The 24,937-nt window shown below is 39.7% G+C and overlaps 1 protein-coding gene across 21 annotated transcripts in view; it reads left to right on the forward strand.

Annotated features, from left to right (window-relative positions):
• The window catches only part of ITPR2 (inositol 1,4,5-trisphosphate receptor type 2), a 245,188-nt gene that overhangs the window by 146,490 nt on the left and 73,761 nt on the right, over positions 1-24,937 (forward strand). For all 21 annotated transcript variants that reach the window (XR_010362601.1, XM_064420759.1, XM_064420745.1 and 18 more), the window contains 4 exons: positions 20,652-20,760; positions 22,308-22,495; positions 23,566-23,749; positions 24,343-24,599. Coding sequence is in view for 20 of the 21 variants with exons in the window: in XM_064420759.1 (XP_064276829.1) it covers positions 20,652-20,760; positions 22,308-22,495; positions 23,566-23,749; positions 24,343-24,599 (738 nt within the window). In the remaining variant the exon portion in view is untranslated. The remainder of the gene's footprint in view (positions 1-20,651; positions 20,761-22,307; positions 22,496-23,565; positions 23,750-24,342; positions 24,600-24,937) is intronic.

Consider the following 24,937-nt stretch of genomic DNA (forward strand, 5'->3'; position numbering starts at 1 on the left):
CAAACCCTCTGAAATGTTGAGCTGTATTAAATCTCCCCTATATTTTAAGGACCAGAATATACTGCTTACAGGCAGTCTGATTGCATGGCAGCCAAAACATTTTCCTTTTAAACATTTCCCCTGCTACCACTAGTAAGAAAATAGCTGTTTATAAAGCTGTGCTTGCAACAAACTCCAGTGCTGTTTGATAAGATCAAGTGTACTGGTTGTGCGTCTGGGGAATATTCAACAAATAATATCACTTCATATGATACAGATTCTATTATCTTGTATTTATTGTATTTCCAAGAGGAAGTTATTGTTGGAGTTGTTTTTGTATTAATAAGCATCACAAAACGGTGTTTTGTTTTGGTGGGTATAAGGTTTTTGTCTTCCCTTCTGTTGCTTTTCCTCTATTCTTTTGCTTCACCTCTCTATATACAGCAGACTCATGTTTAAATATACATTGTTATATATAGTTACATAACTCTGTCTTGCAAGTGCTGAAAAATGATCCCTGGCTTTATCTTCTGAGTATTTTTTAAAATTAACAGGTTTTGTGTATAATCTAGCACAAAAAGACAGAGGGAGGCGTGCTGCTACTACATGGATAGTTTCCCACAAATCAGAACAAAAATAATATAAATGATACCCCAACAAATATAATATGCTATGCTTTTGCTAGCCAGTAAATATTGAAACCAAAGAGTATAAATGTCTTTGCTAACGAGTGGATACTGAGTTGATTTAATGAGTTGGTGATGTAGTTGGTGACTGCTCATTATCATCAGAGAATTTAACTTGCTGCAGCAACTCAGAAAATAAATGAGTACAGCTCAGACTGGACTGTGTTGTGAGCGAAATGAGAACTTCTCTCTGCAGCTTTAGCAGTCTTTGGTTTTTCCTGCTTCATATCAGTCATGCTGAGCTGTGGTTCAGGTCCTTTAACCAACCATTGCTGATCTTTCCAAGAATGGGCATGGAAATAGTGCCAGACCTTGCCTCTCACGAGCGGAGGAAATGCCCAGACAGGTAAACAGATTCAGAGGTCTTGACAGCTGGAGACTGACAACAGGCCTTCTCTCAGAATAAAGGGCCATTCTTCTCCCAAGGTGTGGAGAGGGAATATTGGGACTTTGGTTATTCTCTATCAGATATTACAGGAGACAAAGGAGCTCCAAAGGTGTGGAAAGCTCCTACTACAGCTTGAACAGGTCAGGTTGCTTATGAGCAAAAGCATGCCAGGAGTCCTGCTGGACTCTGCCAGTGCTGAAAGTGTTTGACTGGTTGAATGGAATCACCTTATTCAGGTACCACTTAAGGAAAGAAAACAGCAAAACTCTTCCCATTCTGTAGCCTACGTTTTGTGGACCTTCATTCCTTAAATACCAATGTGCCCTCAGAGCTGTGGGTTACTAGATACTGCAGAAGCACAGCACATAAATGACATTTGTTTTATTTTGGAGTTGTTAGGAAATCAATGTCTCCACAGGGTATAAATACAGTGGAAGAGGGTTTGTGTGTTTGCGCTCCAAGACAAAAGTTCTTTATTCTTAAAATATACAGTTGCAGAGAAAACTGTATATTAAAATAAAATTGTTTATTTTTTTTCCTCCTTGGTGCAGAGTTTGAGAATCTGGTTCTGATTGCTTGGGCTTTGCTGCTGTTGCCTGATTTTTACATGGTGCTGAAACTCAGAGACGTGTGCAGTGAAACTTTAAAACTGTGTTGAGTTTTAGAAACGTTCACCTCTTAGGAAAAAAAAAAGCAGCAAGCCAGCCTACAGAGAGTTTTAAAAATAGCCCCCAAGTCCTCCTGGAATTCAGTTACAGATGCCTACCAGCTGCTTCCCCTGCCCGGGACTTTAATTTCTAGTTTCTCTGTTCCTCTGGATGTTCCTTGCAGGGGAACAGCCCATGTGACATGACTAATGAACAGAGAGATTGGAGGGAGAGGTGCTGGGGTATGGCCCCCTGCCATCCTTCCATCCCACCTGCTGCTTGGGCTGTCCTTTCATAGTCACGATTTGAGCTGTACGATTGTTGTACAATGTGGATACCGGCTGTGCGGCCACTGCTGGGACTGGCACTTTATTCTCATGCTATGTGCAATGACTTTTTCAAAAGCTTTTTATTTAGCCCCTGTAGCACTGTGTCTTACCAAAAAAAAAAAAAAAAAAAAAAAAAAATTTAAGAATCCTGTCTTCTTGGATCTGTATTCTGTCTGAGTTCACAGGTGCACACTATATCCCCCATTTGCTAAAACACCGAAGTGCAGACCCTGAGCTAAACTGCAGGCTTCATTTCCCTTGGAAATATATGCAGATTGTAATAGATTTGCCCATAAGTGCCCATTCTGGATTCTCCCATAATATGGACCTTGCCCTTAAGGAATTGTTTCCAACCTTGTCGTGCAGGATCAAAGTTTAAAAAAAAAAAAAGGCAAAACACCAAAACTCGGCTTACCTATTAAGTTACATGGACTGTCTTTTGTTGAGTATAGTCTTTTTTTTGGTCAGGTAGCGGATGATTCAGCTGTCCAGTTGCAGGACAACATTTTACAGCAACGTAGTTTGGATGTAATCCTCTTTCTGGTATTGTCCCATAGGCTTTCTGTGTGTGCCCATCTGTGTGTGGCAGTGACAGGAGCTTTCCACCCAGTCTGGCTGTCTGCAGGATCTCACTAGTTCTGTTATGCCTTGCTCTCTTGGGTATGGTTTGACTCTTTGATTGGGAAGAATATGATTTGAGGGTTTGTGGCAGAAATTAATTTACTAGTTCATAGGGAAGGGAAGTGGGGGAGGAGAGGAGAGGGAAGGGAAATAATTTTTTTGGTACAGAAAAAACAATCCTCCAAGGACATAGTTACAGTATTTCTTGTTAAAGTACAACATGTTTGTTTTCAAATCCTGTAGAAAATGCAGTGATTCTGTGGCTTAGGCTGTTGCCTGCTTAGCATACAGCTATGCTGCAGATACAGCTGTTCTGAGCTGAGCAGCCCCTGCTTGATGTTTGGTCCCACTGATTTCACAAGACAATTCTTATTCACAGGTCTTCACATAATATGACGTGGCTGACTGAGAGCTGGAGACATGAAGGCCTTTTTTGATTTGAGATTTCTCAGTGATTTTTAATTTTGGTGCAGAGATCCCAGCAGAAGTGATTTTAATTAAGAACCTGATCCATGGCTCTTAGATTTAATGATGGGATGTACGTGCTTACAGTGTGCAGTGCTGCCCTGCCTTAGGGATCTCTAGGCTAGCTCCAAATTAACCCATTTCATGAATTAGTTTCACAAGCAGAATTTTGTGGCTTCCCTTTCTGGTGCTGTCTTGTTTTCTGAGGTTTCTCTCCATAGTGATGCATGGATGCACCCACAGCCTCTTATGAGCTGAGGTCAGATTTGGTGTTAAAATCAAGCAGTTCTTTACTGTTTGATACATAGATTTATTTTTTTTTTATCCTAAGAGTTTAAGTTAGGCTAAAAATCAATGCTTCCAACTTTTATTTTTGAAGGAGGCTGATACCTGTGTGATATAAGTGATAGAGCTGATGTCTGAGAAGCAGAAGTGCACACAGCAAGTCACTGGAGCTGACAGATTTCAAAGGGGTGTAGCTGGTTGTGTAAGCCACTAGCTTGGATGGCTTGATGTAATGCTGTTTCCAGACACTGTGGGGATTATATGTGCCAGTGCTGGGTGTTGCTGGACAGTAACTGCAATAATTCACCCTCAACATAATTACCACCTATGGCAAGGCTAGCAGCTCTTAAATGAGGAGGAGTGGGATTCTTTATCCAGGAAAACACTGAGGACTTTATGTCTTTCTGTAAATCCACTTAATTTCTTCATTAGAAGGGCAAGAAATAGTGACAAACCTCAGCCAGCAATGTGCATAATAAAGTATTTGTTTAAATACTCCCTTTGATATTAAACAGTAGCACAGGCAGAATCCAGAAAAATCAGTTGGCTTTTCTTGCGGCTCGTACAACATTAGCAGTGGTTTTGGACATGCAGCACAGCACTGTTATATGGGAGGCTTTAATGTGCATTTTGAGCACTTTGTTTCCCTCTCTCCGGACACTAAAATTGATAATATTGTAAGTATAGCTCTAGCCACTTATAGGCCTCTTTTGAATGGTTGATTGCTTAAAATACGCAGTAACATTGTTAGAGGGGAAAATGGCAAGTTTAAAAAATCATATTTAATTTTTTACTTCCTTTTCTTACCTACTTTACTAATTCATCTCATTAGTAGATTAAGAAACAAGTTGTCTTGCAACTGCAGAGGTTGTTTTTTGTGGATGTGGGGGGATTGTATCCTTCATGGAGTGCAGACGTGCAAAAAAACGATGCTTAGGATTTGGTTGTTTTGCTGTGCTGGTAGGAGTAACTGATCAGGGGAATGTAAAGTGGCTTCCTTGGCACCTGATCCAAATCCCATTAAAGCCAGTAAAAAGATTTCTAATGTTATTAGAGCCATGATGGGATCGCTCAAGCTACATTTTCCTTGTTCCATTGCTTCTAGCATTGCCTGCTCAGAGATCCCAGTGGGATCAGTCGTAACAAGCTGGAACTTTTACACCCTTGCCCTCTGGGAAACTGGTGTTTACTGGATTGCAGGTTTCCCAGTCATTGGACCTGCTCCTGACCATTACAAAACTCATGTAGCTGTAGTAGAAATGCTGATGGTGAGAGCTGCAGGGGTACCTGAGCCCCCACAGTGCTGTCAAACAAGCCAAGTGGGCCCTTGGTACTGTTATTTAAAGTCTGCCTACCTGGTTTGCAGATAGAATGAATTACTTTGCCATTTATGTGATCTGCATTATTCCTTCTTGTAACTATGGGCACAAAGCCTGATATTGAAAATGTGGTCTCTTGTGGCACAGGTCTATGGTTTCAGTCATTTGGATGAGCCTCTGTTTATTTGTGCCATGATGGCTGAGAAATGGTTCTGTGCTGGTGAAAACTCAGGGTGCCTTCAGTGCAGAATTAATTACAGTGTAGGGGAGTGCACCCACTGCCAAAACTATTTGACAGAGCATGAAAGAAGTCCAGTTTGTCCTGTTAGGTATGTCTGCAAAATGCTGGAGGGGTACCTGTTGTTTGCTTATGAAACATTGCAGTCATGCACACTTGTGGTCAGCTGAGTCTCAGGAGCTGAATGCCCCTCTCTGCATCCCACATCAGCTCCAACTTCTTGATTGCTCCTCAGCCTGTAACTTGCAGCCCTCCCAGCACAACATTCTGCTGTCCTGCCTTATGGAAGGGTTTGGCTGTCACAGCTTTGCAATAAATAATCTATAATCTTGTTGTTGAAGCATCTTAATTAATGTTGTAAGAGCTGGCTCTTGAGCACTGCTTTTGAGCCATGTGAGCTCCTGGCTGTGGAATACTTGAAATTATCATAAATCTCTCTGAGATGGATTTTTCATCCCCTGAACCATAACCCCAGCCTCACTCGCACCTGAACTTCTGTTGTGTGTAATTTAATACCAGAAGCAGGAGAAAGCATCTCAAGTGATTTCCTGTGAATCTTTGCTCAAGGTGAAGGAGGAGACAGATGCATTCACTGCCTGAAAAATGGTTGGCTGTTGGATCAATAGATCAGATTGTTTGGTGTGAGGGACTGAATCTCTTTTGCCACTATTAGAATGGTATGAAGCAGATTTTCTTTTCTCATTGAGACTGTGTGACAGGTGCAGTGATAGTTAGGCTTGCATTTGTAAATTTAAAAAACCTCTGGCTCTCTCAAGGCTAAGGGCATTCAGTAGGTACACAGCTCACTGCCCAGCAGGCACAGTCAGCATCTCCCCACAAAGACCCCATGCTCTTGGAAGGATGTGGGAATAATACATTGTAATATCTCATGTGGAAGTTCTGTCCTTCAATGCAATCAGTGTGGGTGATACCATAAACCCTGTGGTAGTATTTACAGAGTAACTTGTGCTGTTAAAGGGAAAATTTAAAATAATTGTGGCTTTTTTTACTCTGACTGTATTTCCCTCTGCCTGTGCTGTGTTGGCTCAAGTTTGGAGTCCTAATTTAGGTAAAGCTTTAGGCAGGAAGACGATATTCTGAGGCACACTGCCTACTTGCAGGTAGTGCACACTCCCATTATCATCAGTGCTGTGCAAAGACTGCAGCATCTTTCTGGAGCAGACTGTAAATTAAGGCCTGCGAAGTCTGGCCATGTCCCCTCAATCCTACTTTGTCTTTTGTCTTAGGATAGAAGAATTTTTTGCATGGCACAAAACAGATCATAACGTTTATCTCAGAGCTCATTGTTATTTTGCAGTGTTTTTATGAGGCTGGCAGCCTAATGCTGCAAAGTTGTTTGTAATGTTAAGCTTCTACACCTAAAGCAGTGAGGTATCCATGGTAACTGTCTTGCCTGTACACAGTCCCTCGGCAGCCTTTTCATACAGGTCAGAGCACGCACATTCCCAGAAACTGACTCAATTTAGTCTGCCTTAAACATCAGGTTATTTTAAAAAGGCACTGGCTCTGATATTTTTTTTTCTTTTTTGGTAATAGAATTTGGTTTTAATTAGACATTTGAGCATTCTGCTAGTGAAAACAAAATAAAACACCTTTGTCACTGTAAATATGTCTGTTGCTCAGACCTATTCAAATTAAACCTGAGTCTTGTGCTAAAAATGTTAAGGGCTGTGTAGCAAGCAAATTTTAAATTAAAGTTTCTACTTAGCACTATAGAAACATCCTGCTGTGAGGTTTACAATAGCATTTTTTTCATCTAGATCCTCTGTCAGTACTTGGTATACTCAGTTTCCTTTGATTTCTCTCATAGTTGAGTCCAAGATTAGACTCTAAAAATTATCCTACTTCCTTCCCCATCTCCTTGTTGATTTGCAGAATACATGTTCATTAAGATGAGTTTCTGTTCTTGTCAATAATGATTTTTTGCAGTTGTCTGAGGTACTTATCTGCATATACCAAAGCCTGAGGAAAATTCTCTGCAGAAACAGCTGCCATACTTGGAACTTTTTCATCTGCCAGCTTGTTCCCATCTTAAAGTTTTCTTGTCTAATTTTTTTGGACATCGTTTTGCTTCATCTTGGTTTGTTCTGTCAGTTCCAATGCTTTTGCTATAGTGAATCATCAGGTGTGTTTCTGCTGGGAGTTTGGCTTGGTGACTCAAGTGTGGAGAAGGAAAAGGCTCAACTTTTAACCAGGTGCTTCCTTCCCAAATGCTCGCTTGCCCTTTCCCAGCGTATTCCAGAGCTACTTTGTTAAACAAGAGGCCTGATTGCCAGGGTAACTGAGGGGCAAAAGCTACAAATCAAGTGTCACATGGATTATAATGTGTCCTTGGAACAGCCAGGGGATAGGGAGGAAAAGCGCAAATTCAGAGGGGACAAGGAGGAAGAAAAAAGATGGAGGATAGCAAAGAAGGAGAGAAAAAATCCAGATCCTCTCCTGGTCTCCTGCATCATCCCTTCTGCACTATATAAATCTGTCAAGCTTTCAGCTGAGTCTCAGCAGCTTATGGTGCCACAGTTAGAATACTAATGTTTGCTCCTACTTACAAGGAGTTTTAGGCCAGAGGGGGACATTAAGTATGTAGGTAGAGGCATCGAGTGACATTCAGTCCTTTGCAGAAAAAAAAAAGCCATTTCATCATCAACTGGACCCACAGGGGGACAAAAAGGCACTAATATGTATAGGAAACCAATTTATGTAACAAAGCCTTTGCAAAGTCGTAATTAATTAAAGGAACTAAATAATGGTGATGTTCTGGTCAGTGTTATTTGGGGCTAAATGAGGGATCTGTTGTTCATAAGCTGTCATCAGAGCTGAGAAGGCTGATGCTGTGGTTGTCTCTGCCATGCAGAGACATTCTTTAGTGCCTTAGAAGATCAGGTACTTTAGACTTTGTTAGTACAAACCAGGAGTATTCTGTGGAAGTGAGAAGGAGAATTTGGAGTCACCTGGCTCAGCAAGTGAGTGTGTGTCCCCAGGTCCATACCAGCAGAATGTCTCACTGGGGAAGGGAGCCTGGAGCTTCTCTCTTAAGAGGCTGCCTTTTGTTGAAAAGCTGAAGTGTTTCTACCATTGTTTTTTGTATAAACCAGTAGTATTCTGCTAAGGATATTTATCAGATAGACAAAATGCAGATCTTTTTCATGTTAGGATTTTGGTAATGTGTTTTCTTGCTATGGGAGTTCTGTGTTTAGCCTGTTGGAATCTGGGTTCCAGCTGATATTTTGGACCACTGTAGTGCTCTCCATGTCTCCTTGTCAGAGATTCATAAAAACTGTTTTCCCCTTGAATTTACATTGGGTTGCACTGTTTTTTTGATCCAATACAAATAGACTTGGTACATTTCATGGTCTCTTTAAAACACATGTGGATTGCTAAAGAGGGTCAGACCAGAGGATTAAGAGTGTTTCTTGCTGTGTGGCCATCACCAGATGCTTCAGAAAGTCTTAAGAACCCCCACTGCAGGCAGACTTCAAGTTTTCTATTCTTCCTGGAATCTTGGGATAATCCTTAACAGTAAGATCATAAATCTGCGGGCCCTAAAGCAAGAGATTTTGTCTTCTTTCCCATAGTTTTTTTTTTTTTTTTTTTTTAAACATTTGCTATTGTAAGTGGTTTTAGTTGTCTGTAGAAATGCCCAAATCCTCTTCTGAGTCTTGCTGTATTCTTGGCCTTGGTGACTTCCCATGACCATCTGATTATGTGTGGGCTAACAAGTACTTCTTTATCACTTTTTCATTGATCCTCTTCACATTTCATTGGGGGCTACTTTTTGAGTGGGAGTAGAGACAGGAATTCTCAACCTCCCCATCTCCACCCCATTAAAGCTTTGCTGTGCTTTTGCCTTGTCTTTTCCGAGGTGAGCAATCTCAATGTGCAATACCAGAGTTTTTCCATACCTTTGTGTGCTCCCAGCACTTCTCTGAGCCTTCTAGGAAATGGCAACCTGTTGAAAATACGGGACTTAGATGAAACTGTGTCAATGATCCAATTTAGAGCACTGATTTTGTCTGTATCATTTCTCACCCTACTCTATGTTTTCACAAGGTTTTTTGCTGCATTCACAACAGAGGATTTTACCAATAATCAGAATAGCCTGAATAATCAGTTCTGTAGCCTCTAAAACTGTTGGTGGGTTTTGTTTTGTATTCATTAAAAGCACTGACTTCATGCCATGCCTGTGCAGTTTAATTCCCAGTTACTGGAACTGTAAAATTCTTCTTGGTTTTCATAATGCTGTTGGGCCCTGATGTTGGGATGTTGCATGGCATTTATCAGAGAGATGTCAGGAGTGGGAATATCAGCACCCTTGAAACAGAGGATAAAAAAATTGCTGTTCCAGGACTTCCAGAGCAGGTTTCCTGCTGGCTCCCAGTCAATCTGTGGTGTACTTAACACCTCTAAAGAAGCCTATGACATTGTATTTCCATAGCTACATGCTATGCATGTAGGAACATTCCAGTGATAATATATTTCTCCTTGGAAGAAATAGAAAGGCATTATAATGGCAACAGCTTAATAATAAATATAGACCAAAATCTGGTATGATGAAACAGATAGTGCACGTGTGTTGCAGTCTTATCTAGGACATAAATAATTCCACAATTTTAGCAAATATTAAATATGAAGGGGCAGTTTAATATTATGGGTGAACAGCTTGCATATTAAATTTTATATAAACATGAATCTCTCTTTTAGTAGTGGGAATTTGAAAAGCTGAGACAGGCTCATGAAAATGTGACTTCATCTCCCACTTGTCTGTACCTTTGAAGAGCTGATTTAATTTCAAGCAAATTTTGGTCATTTTTTCAATCACTTGTGGAGTGGCTTCAATGCTATTTTTTTTTTCTGTTCAACATAGAAGATAACTTTTTCCTGATCTTGGGAAATCTGGCATTTAGAAATTGTTGTTGCTCCTGAAATAAGATGACACCTAAAAAACTATTGGGCTCTGGTGTGACAGCCAATATATCTCTGACAGTTATTAAAAACAAAATGCTACTCTGTTAATACAATGTCTCAGTTTCATGCAGCAACTTTGGCTAATAGAAGTAGTTTATGAACCTTCTGCTGCAGTGCTGCACAAAGTCAGAATTATTTCAATAGCAGTCTCCAAAGCATGCTATTGGATTTATTTGTTTGAACTGATGAAATTTTAGACTCCAAGAGTGAAAAGCAAATATTGGCCTCTAATTTAAAAGGGAGAATTGCGAACTGCTTTGGAAAAAGAGAGGTTTTTCATAGTGAACGTTGCCTTCAAAAATCAGAATGTCTGTCTGTCGTTTGGAAGAGAAGCTCTATCATAAAAAGTTCAGATATGCTAGGAAAGACCAGCTCCATCACTAAGTCACTGTAGGTTTGTGAAACAGTGGGTAAAGTCCAGGATAATTCCTGAATAAGCCTGGAGAGGTGCTTAGCCTGCTTATTTAAGAATGACATTAATAGGAGATGAGGTAGCCTGGCCTAGTGCAGGGTCTGTGCCAGGACCTGGTTCCTCATTGCTGTGGAATAAACTTACCAAAGACCTTTTTCCAGCCTCCTGAGGAGCTCAACACCAGGGATATGGTAGAGCTCAGCTGTTCTCTGTGGCAGCACAGCCTTTGCCAGGGCAGGAACAAGAGCTCAGGTGGTGAATGATGTTTTAGTCATAAGATGATCCAGTTCTTATACTTGATCAAGGGGTCCTTTCCTTCTGGTTTGGCTTTCCCTCCTAATCCTGCATTGCCATTATTTCTTAGCTACTTGGGAGTGGATTTGCTGTTTGAGGAAGAGGAGATGTGGCTCCTTGTGGTAACAGCCAACTGTCAGCAGCAAGGGTCTTACAAAAATCAACAAATCTACCAGAGGAGGTTGCTTAAATATTTATTTGATATTTGTCACCTCTGGCAATCAAAGTCCATCCACGCATTTTAGGGGTTTTTTCTTTTCTTTTTTTTTTTTTTTTTCCTGGCCCTCTGGCTCTGGCCACTGAGGTTTCACATTTCCAAATACTATTCCTAGGACCAGGAGCAGTAGAAATTAGCATAGTAGTGGGGTGTTTGGTTTTGTTCTGGACTTTTTTTTTAATGTAGACTGGAATTCTCATACAAGCACAAAATTTTAGGTGCCAGTTATTATTCTGATATCATCCTGAAAAGGATTATACAGTTGGGAGAGTTGACATGAATAGAAAATTCCTAATCAAGTTTATTGGAAGTTTATTCAAGCTGCTACTACTACCTTTTTTTTTTTTTTTTTTTTAAACGGGGGAACATGAATTATAAATATTTTCAAGTTATCCCTGTCAAAATGGATAGCTAATAAAGCACTAGACTTTTCTAACTTTGCTCTACTTTTCTGTTCGTCTGAAATGCCACCTAATTTCATAGATGTAGTGAAAGCAGTGCAGGAGCTGGCTTTGTTCCAGGTGGGAATTGTTCTCCTCCGCTTAGAAAAGGAGGGGGGTGCTTTGTTTTCCCTGCTGTGCTGTGCAGCGCACAGTGAAGGGACAATCTGCCCATTACTGCAGTCACTACTTAGGACATCCCCTGCTGTATCCTTACCACACCCACATTATTTTTTGGAGCTGATTTGTGCTGGTTTTCCAGCAAGGTGGATGCTAAGACAATGTTTCCACACACCACTGATAGCACTTCAGATATTTCTGCTGCCCCGAACCACTGCAAGGTTGGTTCCCTTCCGCTGTTTCTGTTTTGCTGCCTGGATGGATGCTGCTGGAATATGTTTTGACCAGCTGTTTTCCTCTGCACTAGCCACAAGTATATTTGGAGACTGATACAAACACATATACACACCTGTATTTTTTTTCCCCTTAATGTCTGAAATCAAATAAATCAGCAAAATTTGGTATCTGTTTCCATGTAAGAATGAAAGAGGCATTTCCCAGAAGTTTCAGGTGTGTTGATAATTTTGTCAGGCTGACTCTCAGGGCACTCTGGATACAGGGTTGCTGATCATTGTCCAAAGCACATCTTTAAATCATGGAAAGATAGAATCTGGCAGTTCCGTGTGTTGAATATAGTGGTGTTCTGAGGTGAGTGGCATTGGAGGAAAAAATGGTCAGTTTTGACTTGGTCTTGGGATTGTTTTGATACAATTCATAACCCTCTTGATTATTTTGCAAGAATGCTGAAAATTAATTTCTTTTATAATCACTTAAAAATAATGTAGACATATAGAACACTTCAACTGAATAATTCATATTAACTGTGAACATTTCTGTTGGTTGAAGAAAGTGACACAAGACATGGTTTAATGCCATGTACACAGTAAAACTAGAAACCATTAACCAATGAGAAGTACTCATTTAGTATTATATTAGTACTACCCAAAAATTATATCAAATCCAAAGAAAAATTTTGCAAAGCCTACAACCTGGGTTGCAAAATAATTCTGATAACCTGTTTTAGGAAGTGCATTGGTTCCTTCAGAGGTAAGCAGTGCCATAAGTACAAATTCTGAATTTCTGAAGTGTCATCAACAGTTTTCAGGGAGACCTCATTGTGGCATTCCAGTGCCTGAAGGGAGCCTACAGGAATGATAGAAAGACTCTTTACAGGGGACTGGAGTGACAGGACAGGAGGGAATGGCTTCACACTGACAGAGAGGAGGTTTAGATTGAATATGAGGAAGAAATTGTTCCCTGTGAGGGTGGTGAGACCCTGGCACAGGTTGCCCATAGCAGCTGTGGCTGCCCCATCCCTGTCAGTGTGTAAGGCCAGGTTGGACGGGGCTCTGAGCAAGCTGGGATAGCAGAAGCTATCCCTGCCCATGGCAGGGGGATGGACTGGATGACCTTTAAGGTCCCTTTCAACCCAAACCAGGCTATCATTCTATGATTTTGTGATCTTTATTAGTAGACAAGGAATAAGTCAGCGGAACTAGTGGCAGGTAAAAATGAGCAGAAAACTGAAATATAGAAGTGCCTCCTGAGCTAACTTAAAAGCTCTGAGCCAACAGGTGAAGATTCTGCTGTATCTGATCCAAACCAGGGCAGGCACTACATCTGCAGAGTATCCCTTAGCTAGTAAATCAGGTATCTGTAATGCTCCGGCTTTGAAGTTCAATATAATAGCAGTATGGCAAAAGAGAATAATGACTTGAAATTGGTGTTTGGCCACTTCTATTATTTTCCATTGCTGCCTGTTACAAATTGCTTATAAAACGTCAGAGCACGGTAGTGCTCATAAGTATGCATCTGGAAATTAAGTGTCTGTTTTTGTAAATATTCACATTAGGGCACTTAGGGGGTATTTTTTTTTTTTTCTTGCAGAGAATGAGGAGTTCCACACAAAAATCCTGTTAAAGATAATAGGATTTTTGTGCATAACTCCCTGTGCATCACTTTGAAAGTTTACCCCCTGCAGCATAAGAGTTAGATAATTTTAGTATTTGAAAATTGTGCTTCTCAGATCGGGTCTTTTCCTATAGTCTGTTATTGATGGTGCGCTCATAAATACTTCTGAATAATCGTGATGAAATCATACATTGTTTTCCTTCTGTGGTGGAGAACTTGAGTTATTGTGTATCTCAGTGCTTTGTCTTGTACTGAATGAAGTCTGAAAGGAAAAATTACAGAGGTGCAAACATGACCTGGTTTGTAAGTGAACAGTTTATATGCTCAAGTGACAGATATAAACAATAATATTTGCCCACAGCAAAGATTGTTCTCTCCCTATATAAATGCATATATACATATCTAGAGATCTGATATTTGAACAAAAAACCCTCATTCAGCAGCTACTAATACTTTATGACCCAATAGAAAAATTACATAATTACAAAATCAAACTGTTTTTCAAAGTGTTTTCTTCTCAGTCTATGTCTAAATATCCAAATTATGTGGTTTTCACTAACCCAAACAATTTTTATCTCCTGCTGTATTCCTAGTGGAGCCACTTTTTAGAGTTACTGCCAAAAAAATCTTTCTCTTAATGTGATGCTTTCCTGAGTTTCTTCAGGGTGCAAAATTGGACAGTTATCAAGCAAAACCTGTGGGGTTTTTTGTGATGTATCCAGTATCCTTTTCCCTATTCATATTGAAAATGGACTGGCAATAGCAGTTGTTTTGCAGTGGTTTGGCACTTAAGTTTCTATGGAACCTGGAACTGCAAAGGAAAGAAGAATTAAAAGTGCTTAAAAAATGAACTCCTTTTTAGAACAACTGTAGTTTGGTTTTAAAGAAGGTCATGCTTGTTTGTTTTTTTTTATCTGAACCTGTTAATACATCTCTGCATTAGTTAGTCTCAAGTTTATCAGTTAGTATTTTTGATGCAGGAAATTTCTGTTGAGAGAAGTGGGATTCCTCCCAGTTTTGTGTAGGATTGAACAATGGCACATTTTAAATGTGGGCTGTCTCTGCCTAATGAGAGACAGCTGAGAGGTGTGGGTGGCCAGCTCTGCTCTCCTAAGAGAACTGTGTCATGAAGTCTGGTGCATATTTTGGGTTGTTTTTTTCTTTTTAGGCTTGGATAAAATGCTTTTGCCTGGCAAAGTGCATGTCTGCTCCTTCTCCTATTTAAGTTGCTGGCAAATGTCCCCTTGATTTTAGTGGAAGCAGAACTGGACACCAGCTGGACCCAACTTCATATTTGAAAGTGCTTTCTCCCCTGGTGTGAATAAAAGCCCCACTGTGCAAATAACTGTGCTGTTGGGGGTCATATTTTATTGGTCAAACTATATCACTTTCAACTATCAGTTGGCTATGAAAACATCTTGTTGCAAAAAGATCAAAACCAAGAAAAAGCTCACTCTGTGTAAAAACAAACAAACAACTCCCCAAAACAAACAACTTCCCCCAATTCGTGAGCCCCCTGGAAGTTGCTGGCATCACGAAAACAGAAATTTTCCACTTTGTGGACATAATAGGAGTCAAGACTTTGGGGCTCTCTTCCAAGCCTGTGCTTGTGCAACACCATGCGTGTGGTAGTAGTGGCCTCAGCTGATCCCTTTTGGAGATGGGGAGATTTCTGTGTCATCTTGCATTTCAAGAGCATGTTGTATCATAATTTAAAGACTTATAAAAAACCATGTGTGGTATCTCCACAGAAACCACTTGCACAAAACTCCTTCTCCCACCATGTTTTGTCTCCAAGAGTAATGAGGGAACAAAATGGGTGGAAAGCAACAACAAAAACAACAAAAGCAACAACCAAAAAATTATCCTGAAGTGGGCACTCAGATTAAGTAGAATAGAAATTTAATTTATAAATAATGACAAGAAACATGTAGAAGTAGTTGTTTTTTAAACAGCCTTCATAGAAAGCTTCATCCATATTTACTACAAGAAAAGTTAGTATGATGTCTTCATAGATTATGTGAGAGGACATATTTTTGTCACCCAGTTTGTTCTCCTAATGTAGACCACAAGATCTTCAAATAGTTTCTGTCTGAGAAGCCACCTAGTCGTGGTTTAGTAACTGCCAGCACTACAGACTATCACACCTCTTCTTCAGCTGTTCCAATAGTTAAATGCCACTACTGTTACATAAAACAAAAATAAAATTCATAACCCACAAACTGAATAACCCAGCTGCCTCTACCGCTTTTCTAGCTGAATTTCTCCATTTTCAGCTTCTCACCAGTATGTCTTGCACCTTTTATCTTTAGACTGAAGTCATCCATTATATCAGATTTCTTATGTAGATGGTCAGAAACAGAGTTCATACTTAGACTGATAAACTCAGTAGATTGAATGCCTTGAATTTCTGATGAAAAGACATGTTTTATTCTCTAATCACTCTCATGGAGCTTCTCCAAACCTGATCCAATTTGTCAGCATTCTTGAACTGTGGACACCAACTTGTGATGTGGTATTGCTACAGTAATGTGCTGCATGTGAATAAGTGAGGGAGTCTCACAAATCCCACATAACAGCTCTTGTTACCCTTTGCAGAACTGTGGGATTTGGGGAGTTGTCGTTGCACTGATTTTTCTCCTAGGCTTTTCATTCTTCCCCAAAGTCATGACCTTTTAGAACAGAATCCTTCATTTTTTTTGTGTGTTCTGTATTTTATTGTTAATAAGGCATACAGAAGTTTGGACATAATAACACTCATATTGTTTACTTCTAGTCAGTTTAATACATGATGCCTAAATTGTTGGCAGTGACTTGACCTTATCCCCTCTTTCTTTTGTGTGTGTCCTTTCCAAACATGATTAATAATTATTTTCTGTATGATTTAATTTCATTAAGAAAAGCCCCAAATGAGGCAGACAATACATACTTCATGAATTTTCCCATTAGAAGCCCATACATTTGTTTATGATTTCTTGCTTTAAATTGCACATTGAATTCTGTCAGTCACTAAGTTGTTAAGCCACTTGATAACTATCCTTCTGGACTTGCTTAATCAAAAATTTTGCCTTACAGCATTGTGTCATACTGTGCAGTTTATCAAACTTTACCAGAATGACATTTTAATTTTTAGCAAAAGCAGAAGGTAATCTTCAGAAGTTTCAGAAGGTCTGTTTTAGCAAACCTGTATTGAGGCAATTATTACAATATGATGCCAATATTAAAACTGCCATCAGTATATAGTAACTTCCTTTAATTTTGTGTTAATGGAATGCAAAATCAGCCATTCCTTTGCCTCTCCCAGAACTGATATCAAACTCATGGCAGGTGGCTGGATATCACTGAAAAGTGTAAGTACTCCCTGGTACTTTTGGTAAAGTATCATTGCATGTGAGATGTCTTAAGAGTTCTCTGGGATTTTATGTCTCTTCCAAACTTTCTGAAAATCTGTGTTAGTAGACCAGAGATCCCCAACAGCTCCTCTTTTATACTTGGCTGCAAGTTACTAAAATATGAAGATTTAATAAGCCTAGTTTTCATACTTCTTCCTGGATTAATGCTGAAATATGTTCACAATGTCATCCACTGTACCACTGGTTGGATGTAGATGCCTTTTCTGTGTAATCACTGACAATCTGAGCATTTCCACTTCATTAATTTAATACAGATTAAGAACTAGAAGAGATCACCAGACCCTCTAGTTCAGCCTCCAGAATGTTATATGTATAATTCCAACTCCTTAAAAAGTCTGCGGAGTTATATAAGGCAGGATAGATAAGGTTTGGTGGTGTACTAGGGAGAGCTGGTGCTGATGCAGGTATCCATGATAAGCCTTAGGTACCTCTCTCAGCCATTGCTTCCTGGCACATCCTCATGTGGAACCAGCCTTTTGCAGGCTCAGAGAGGGCAAGTGAATAAACCATTGTATTAAGGCATTTAAATCAAGTTTAAAGATCAATGAGTATAATGAAATATGGACTGAGAAAATGGAATTTTTTTGTGTCTACATGTTCCTATTAGAATAATTATTCCCTATTGGAAACTTTTGCCTGTCAATCCCTAGCTATTTAAAACTGCAACAACAATATCCAGTTGTTGCTTTCTTGTGTCCTCAGTCTTTATGCTAGCTTTTGTTAGGGACAATGCAGTGGTATTCATCAGCAACAATAAGCCTGTTATGTTTCATTGTGTTTTTTCCAAAGCTATACAATGTTCTAGCCATTATGGAAGGGTTGCAGTCAGCTGAGTGATGTTTACATGTTACTTCCATACCTTAATAAGAGATATAAAAGACAGTGTATTGTAGCCAGCAGGGGAGAGTTTCAGCTTGGAAGGCCAGGACTTCTGCCTCGTATAGAAACGTAGTCAAGGAAGATAACACTGCATTGCCTAATGTGCTTTTATTTTTGGCCTCTGCTTTAGTGCCACAAGTGTCAGTAGTAGCTGCAGCAAACTGCTTATTCATGCTGCTGCTGTGATCATTTGCTTTTGGGCAGTATTAATTTTGTGGCTGTGCTAAGTTAGGAATCCATTCCCAAGGACATCAGTGGCATGGCTGTCTGGCTTGTCCTGACAGCAGCTGGTCTCATCCATGGGATGGGTCTGTTCTTGACTGTGTTTGCTGGCATTCCCATAAAAACATTCCCACACACCTGTGCCAACAGGATCAGCACTTTTTCTGGAAGCAGGGTCTTTCCAGCTTTTTCTAGGGTGGTGCCTCACAGTCACATGCTGGAGGTGATGGATGTTTCTGATACATTCCTTGGGCATTTCTCTGTGCATTTCTCAGCCCCAGTTTGTATGGCTGGGCTCTTCTGTTCTTTGTAGTGGCAGCTCATTTCATAAGGCTCATGGAAGTCATATGGCTGCCTGAGGTCATCACAGAGGAGATGAAGATCCCGAGTTTGCAAATATGTGGGTTGAGCCTGGGGGTGCTTTTCTGATGCAGCTGTCAGGCAAAGCAGAGGTTCCACCATTCTTCTGCTTTTCAAACATGCCATCCTTGACTTTTGACACTTTGTCTTCTGGGAACTATAACTATTGTCTGGATTCATGGGAGGTTGAGAAAGAGCAGGAATCCTAGTAATTAAGACTTCTTGGAAGAAGAAATTAAATCTGTTCCTTAGTTTGGATATGGGTGGAGCAGGATTCTCCTTTCTGTAGCCAGCTGGAGAAACATCTTCCTATCCCCTGGTATCTTTGAAAGTAACAAGACAGGAGGAAGATCTGAGATGTTCTGGTAGTTACTTGCTTCGAGGTATTGAGACCCCAGTGCTAAATCACTCAGTTTATTAGTCAAAAGCTGTTTTATGGTTTCAAACATTCTTCTTGATTAAAAAAGGCTGTTTTGGTTGAACAATAAAACTTGTGACCACAGGTAGTATTCTTAACTATATATAGATGGCTTTTGGTGTTTCTTCCCATGACTGCTCTGTGACTGTTTATATAATTTACCATTAGTCATCAACAGACTGTAGAGGTTGCTGGTTGAGGAGGTTGACTCAAACTGAGTGGTTAGTCAAGTGCTATGGCAAATGCCAGCCTTTCTGTTGAAAGATCATCTCTCAAGCCAGTGCCCATCCTGGATTGGGTCCTGATTGCAAGTTAGGAATGGTTTCTGTGCTGTGATCCCATTTGTGTGACAGTTTTATGAGTCTGTGATATATATGCCTGAGAAAGCTTGAAAAGGGGCTTTAGCCTTCTTCTCAGTCCATATTTATCAGTTCTGGTGGGAACTCTTTTCCCATCACCAATATGGTTTTCTTCTTCAGGAGATGAGGAAAATGAGGTTCACTTTGCTGTGAGACACTGGATTTTGGTCCCAGGTAAAGACAGGATATTGAGCAGGAGGCACTGGTGCTCTTACCCATCTTAAAATTGCTTATGAGCTTAGTTACTGTACCTTGTCCATTACTGTATAACTCCAGGTTAAACCCCATCACAACCAGGATGGGAAGGAATCTGTCTCTGTATGAGGTCCTCAGAGACTTCTGGTTCTTTGCCTTGCTCTGTAGTGCAGAGCACACTGGATTAATCTCACCTGGAAAATCCACCCAGTAAACTCCCTGTAGGTGATGCTTCTTATTTTTCTTGCAGCTATTGTATTTATAGCTTTTAATATTTTACTGTAGGCCTTGTGCTTTCCTTGGCTGTATGATGGAATTCTGTACAGACTATTGTCAAATGAAAACATCAAAAAGGGAGAACTAGGAAAGAAATGGCTGATTGATATTGTCAGGCAGCGCACAGAATCCTGCATTTTGGCACTTTTTTCAGGTGGACAAGGCCGTTGTCTTCAAGGCCCATGAAGCAGTGACCATGTTAACAGGGAAGTGAGAGTGTGTGGGGCTTGTTTCCCCAGTGCCTGCTGTCTGTGGTGGCCACAGAGATGTTTTGATTGAAAACTTGACTGCTGCACTAATGTGTAGGTACTGGCAAGCTGCTGAATGCTGAGGATGCTTGTAGTGCACATATTTTTCAAAACTGTTTTCATTAAAACCAGCAGTTTAGTAAAAGTAGGGAAAAAATGTTCAATTTTAACGCTAAACACTTGAAGTGACCATTTTCCCCCTTCTGTGTTGAGCATTGGAGACCTTACTTATTCCTCTTTATGAAATCTGAGGTTACACATATGCCTACAGTTGTTGTGTCACCTTCTGCCTCTGTAAAGCTGAGTGTTGACTGCAGGAGTTCTATGGAGACTGAAGGCAAAATAAAAATGCCACGTCACTGGTACCCCTGACTCTCAATCCAGTGTGTCTTGTGTTGCAGAACATAAGTAAAATGAAAGGGAAGATCTTCAGAGAGCTGCACGCAAATTTTGACTGGTTGTGGTTTTGAAAGTCAAGGAGCAAGGCTATACAGAGAATGCTTTTTAAGCTGTTCTATGAAATGTCATCTCTGTTTTAATATTTTATGTGATGTGGCTTCTTTCAGATGATCAGCTGGATTATCTGAGATCAGAGAAAAGGGAGTGGTACTACGCAGCTGCAGAAAATAGGAAGAAAGTGCTGCCATGTCAGGGTAGGGCATAGACACACTGACTGCAGAGCACTGACTATTTGTGGACGTTGTTTCAATGTACACATCTCACAGATAACCAGTCAGAATTACTGAAGTGGAGGTGTTTTATTTATAATCAATGAGTTTAAAACAAACTTCAAAAAACTTTGTACAACCCTATTTTAGAATTTTCCCCCTGGGATTTGTTAGATGAGACCATTAGATATTTGTTTTCTGGACAATTTTCCTGTTTGTGTGCTTAATAATTATAATGGAAAGACCTACTAAATTATGTATTTGTGTTAAACAGCTTGCTTTTCAAACAAAGGAAATTTGCCACAACTCTCATCTATTTTTATCTTTCTCTTAAAGGGCAACACTTTAAGGAAAATCCTCCTGTGTCGGTACTTTAAAGGGGAATATGGAAGTGGTGTGAATGGGCCCCTGTCTGCCAGCTACAGCAAAACTGCACAAATTGGAGGTAAATCAACACACATCATTTCAAGAGAGAAAAAATAGCAGCACCATTTTTTCTAATAGGCACATTGGACATGCTCCAGGCATTCAGTTGGTAAATAAATCAAACATGTACTGTAACCACTTGGAAGAGAGGTAGTATCAGACTCTTCTATTTTTAAGTTGCAAACACTTGTCTCAGATGGTGCGTCTGGAGGTACCAAAGCAGGTACCAGTAAATCCCCATCCAGAAATTCAGCGAAGCAGGAAACCTTTGAAGAGTGATGGTGTTGTTTCTGGAAATTAAAGAATTTTTTGATGTTTCAGATCCTTTATTGATATGTGAAAAAGATCTAAGGAAAAGCTTTTCACAAAAATACTGGTTAGACAACAGAACAAATTTTCCTGAGAGGTTGTAAAAGGTGTCAGTTCTTTTTACAACTTTACTGGACAAGACTCTGACGATCCTGTCCCATCTTTCTGTGGGCAAGAAGTTTCAGTAGATGATCTCTGTAGGTCCATTATAAGCTAATTTTTTGTGTCATTCTGCTGTAGAAGCCACAGGAAGTTACTGCAGGGTGGTTTCTAAGATAACCCATAAAAATGGATGTCAGAGCCAGGTCAGAACTGCATTTTGCATTTTCAGTGTACGCTGAAGGCATGCCCAGATGATCTGCATTTCTGCAGATTTTACCCAGCTTTTCCTCCTTTACTATTTCGGTATAGACTCTGAAAATCTTTGCAGTCTTAACATTCTATATGCCAAATTTTGCTCTCTAACAAATAAGAGACTGAAGATTTACTGTCTTTTTAGTTCTCTCTAAAAAGTGTGCATGTGTATGGTTTCATCACAAAATCTGAAGCATTTTAATCAGTTTAATCAAAGTAGTGCTGGCTGATTAAAGCAGTACTGTATTTTTACTAATGAAGTAGGTGCAGTTCCATCTTTAGAGAAGTAAGTGTAGCAGGAAAGATGATAAGCTGTGATAATAAAAGGTGGTTGATTTAATGAGCTAATACAATTTAGCAAAATTTCTTCAACCTACACATTTAATTTGGATTAACTCAAGTCTGTGTTCTTAAAAAAAGTGTCATGATGATGATGGTGATGATGATGATCTAGGAGTTGGCAAAAGCATTTGACTGGAAGGTCAGACCCATAACGAGGGTGGATTTACCAGGACACAATTTTAGTGTAGATTAGACCTGAGGCTGAAGAGCAGATTTAAAAAGGGTCTCAGAGCACTGACACTAATCACAGTTTAGTGTATGCAGCAATGGAATTAAAAAATGGTTCAGTGAACAAATCAGTGTCCTTTCCATCTTATTTATTGTCTGAATGTTCTGACAGAACAATGGTGCGGGGATTTGTTTTATTTCTTATTCTTACAGCCCAATATTGCATTTTCATACAAAAATCTTGTTTTTATCAAAGAGAATTCTGCCTGACAGAATTTCAAAAGTAAATGTATTACGTTGCAATTGTGTGCTTTATCACTACTAATAGGTTCATTTCCATATATGTGTGTGAAACAAACATGAATGGTATTTGTGTATTTGTTTAATTTGCAGGTGGATTTTCGGGACAAGATGCAGATAAGTCTGGAGTGACCATGTTTGATATCCAGTGCCTCCTGGACAAAGAAGGTGCCTCAGAACTGGTCATAGATGTGATAGTGAACACCAGAAATGACAGGATTTTCTCTGAGGGCATTCTGCTTGGTATTGCGCTGCTTGAAGGTGGAAATACGCAAACACAGGTACTTATTTAATCTACTTATTCACATATTGATTCTCAGATACATGTGGTCTGGAGACAAATAAAGATAACCTTTTTGCTGTGAGTTGTCTGAGAAGTTTGTCACTAGAATATGTACCACTGTAATACAAATATAAATATGCCCTGTTACTATGCAGTAGCTCTTGAGGAGAAGAAAATGTTTTTCAGCTCTCCCTCTCTGTGTAACATTGTGCTGCTTGTGCTGCTTTTAATCTGGTCATTGCCATCTGAGCGTTATTCCCAGTTATTTTATGTCAGTCTTTGTAAGATTAAAAATTATAATACTTTCTGTAAACCTTCAGAGACATTTATCAAAATCTCCAAAGAGAAAAAAATCTGGTCATTTGAGAAGACCAGTATCCCAGTTGATAGAAAATATTTGGTTTAAACTATGGTTTCTGGGTGTTTTTCTAAATATTTCCTTTTAACTATGTTTTCTAGGTGTTATCACCCAGATTTAGCCAAATCAAATGATTGAGGGAAGAGAGAGAATTGATATGATGAGGGAAGGCTGGGAGAGTTGGGATTGTTTGCAAACTGATGCAAATGGTTCTCAGCCCGCTTGACAGTTATACTAAGGGACTGGAATGAATAATCTAAAATAATATTTAGTAATAAATTCTGTCTGTATCACAAAAAAATAATATAATCTGAGCTATAATATTACATATTTGATGTTCCATGCTTTCTCTTGTTGTTACATAATAAGTTATTTTTCACTGTTATTTGTAGATGGAATATAATGACTAGTAAGCCGGGAGAAATGGAAAGTGTCACAAAGTAATTTAACTTCAAGTACAATATTGTGACATTAAAAAGACTGCTAATAGCACAGTTCACCATTTCCCCCCAAATTTTAAAATATTATCATGCGCCTTTTTTACCAGCCTTGTATATCACTTTGTGAAAGAACTGGTCAGGAGTGGCCAACATTTGTTCTGTGTTAAGTGAAATAATTATTCATCATTTGTTTCACAAAATAATTAGTGTGGTTTTGTATTTCTTCTTCCTTAGAAGATTGATATCTAAATAATTATATTTTTATTGCAGTATTCGACTTACCAGCAACTAAAGGAGCAGAAAAAGTCAGAAAGGTTCTTTAAAGTGCTGTATGATCGCATGAAAGCTGCTCAGCAGGAGATCCGATCCACAGTGACAGTGAACACTATTGATTTGGGGAGCAAAAAGAAGGAGGATGATGGCGACCTCACCATATCTGTTCCCAAAAAGAGAGGTAAGGAGGCACACCCTGGGAAAGAGGGGAGAAGGGTTTTATATTGACACTGCATGCACTGCACCACTGATGCTCTGCTGAGTTGATCAATAATTTTTAATATTAATCATTGTCAATTTGCATATTTTGCCTGTTTTTCTCTGAATTACAGTCCATCTCAGGTTGGCCACAAGGAATTAGCTTTAATGAAATCAGTGAAGCTCTGCCAGTTTGCATCAATAAAAGATATTGAGCCGTATTTTTAGAGGAGCAGAAGCAGAGGCTGCTGCTATTGGGGATATTTCACAAGAGCAGGCGCAGGAACTGATTTCCCACCCTGTGGTCTTCCCATTGTTCTCATCATTTATTATATATGGGAGAGAATAGTAGGGCTTTTTGTGTTAATGTTCTGTTTCACTCTGGTTTGTGGTTTATTTGGAATGTGCTATTCCTGCATGAATGTTGCTTTGATATTCTTTGTGAGTTGCCTAGATGTCTTTGAAGAGTTAGACACCAACAAAGAAAAAGTTGCATTCATTATTGTTGTTTTCTTATTGTTTAATCAAATGGGGAGAAAGACTTTCAAAAATTAAGGAAAATTGTCTTCTTTTCAGTTAAGGATTCAACTCTGCATCTGAAAGAGGGAATGAAAGGACAGTTAACAGAAGCATCTTCTGCAACCTCCAAGGCTTACTCTGTGTACAGAAGAGAAATGGACCCAGAAATAGATCTGATGGGCTCAGGAGCAGATGCTGCAAATGCAGAAGAGAAGTCTGCAGAAGAAGCTATCATGAGCCCTGCCATTGCAATCATGCAGCCAATACTGAGATTTCTTCAGCTGCTGTGTGAGAACCACAACCGAGAGCTCCAGGTAAAGTGTTTTGAGCTGAGCTTTTATAGGGGTCTTATTAGAGGGGCTGCACCTTCCTAATGGGAGAAAAACACACCTGTGCCTGGCTCGTGTTATAGAATAGGGCTGTCTGAAATGTTGGGGTTTTTTGGTCCAAGGGATAAAAGCACCCTTTTCAAGAACCATTTGGGTACTTTATTGGAGGAGTGTATGTTTATATCCTCAGAATTGCCTGGGGATCTCAGCACAGTCACATGGAACGGAGCAGGATCTAAATGTCCCTGCTAGTAAGGTTCCTTTACACAATTGGTGGATCACTTACCACGGACTTGAAGAGCACAGGAAGTTTCTGGGTACTT

Source organism: Passer domesticus, chromosome 5, assembly GCF_036417665.1.
Source record: "Passer domesticus isolate bPasDom1 chromosome 5, bPasDom1.hap1, whole genome shotgun sequence".
Classification (NCBI taxonomy): Eukaryota; Metazoa; Chordata; class Aves; order Passeriformes; family Passeridae; genus Passer; species Passer domesticus.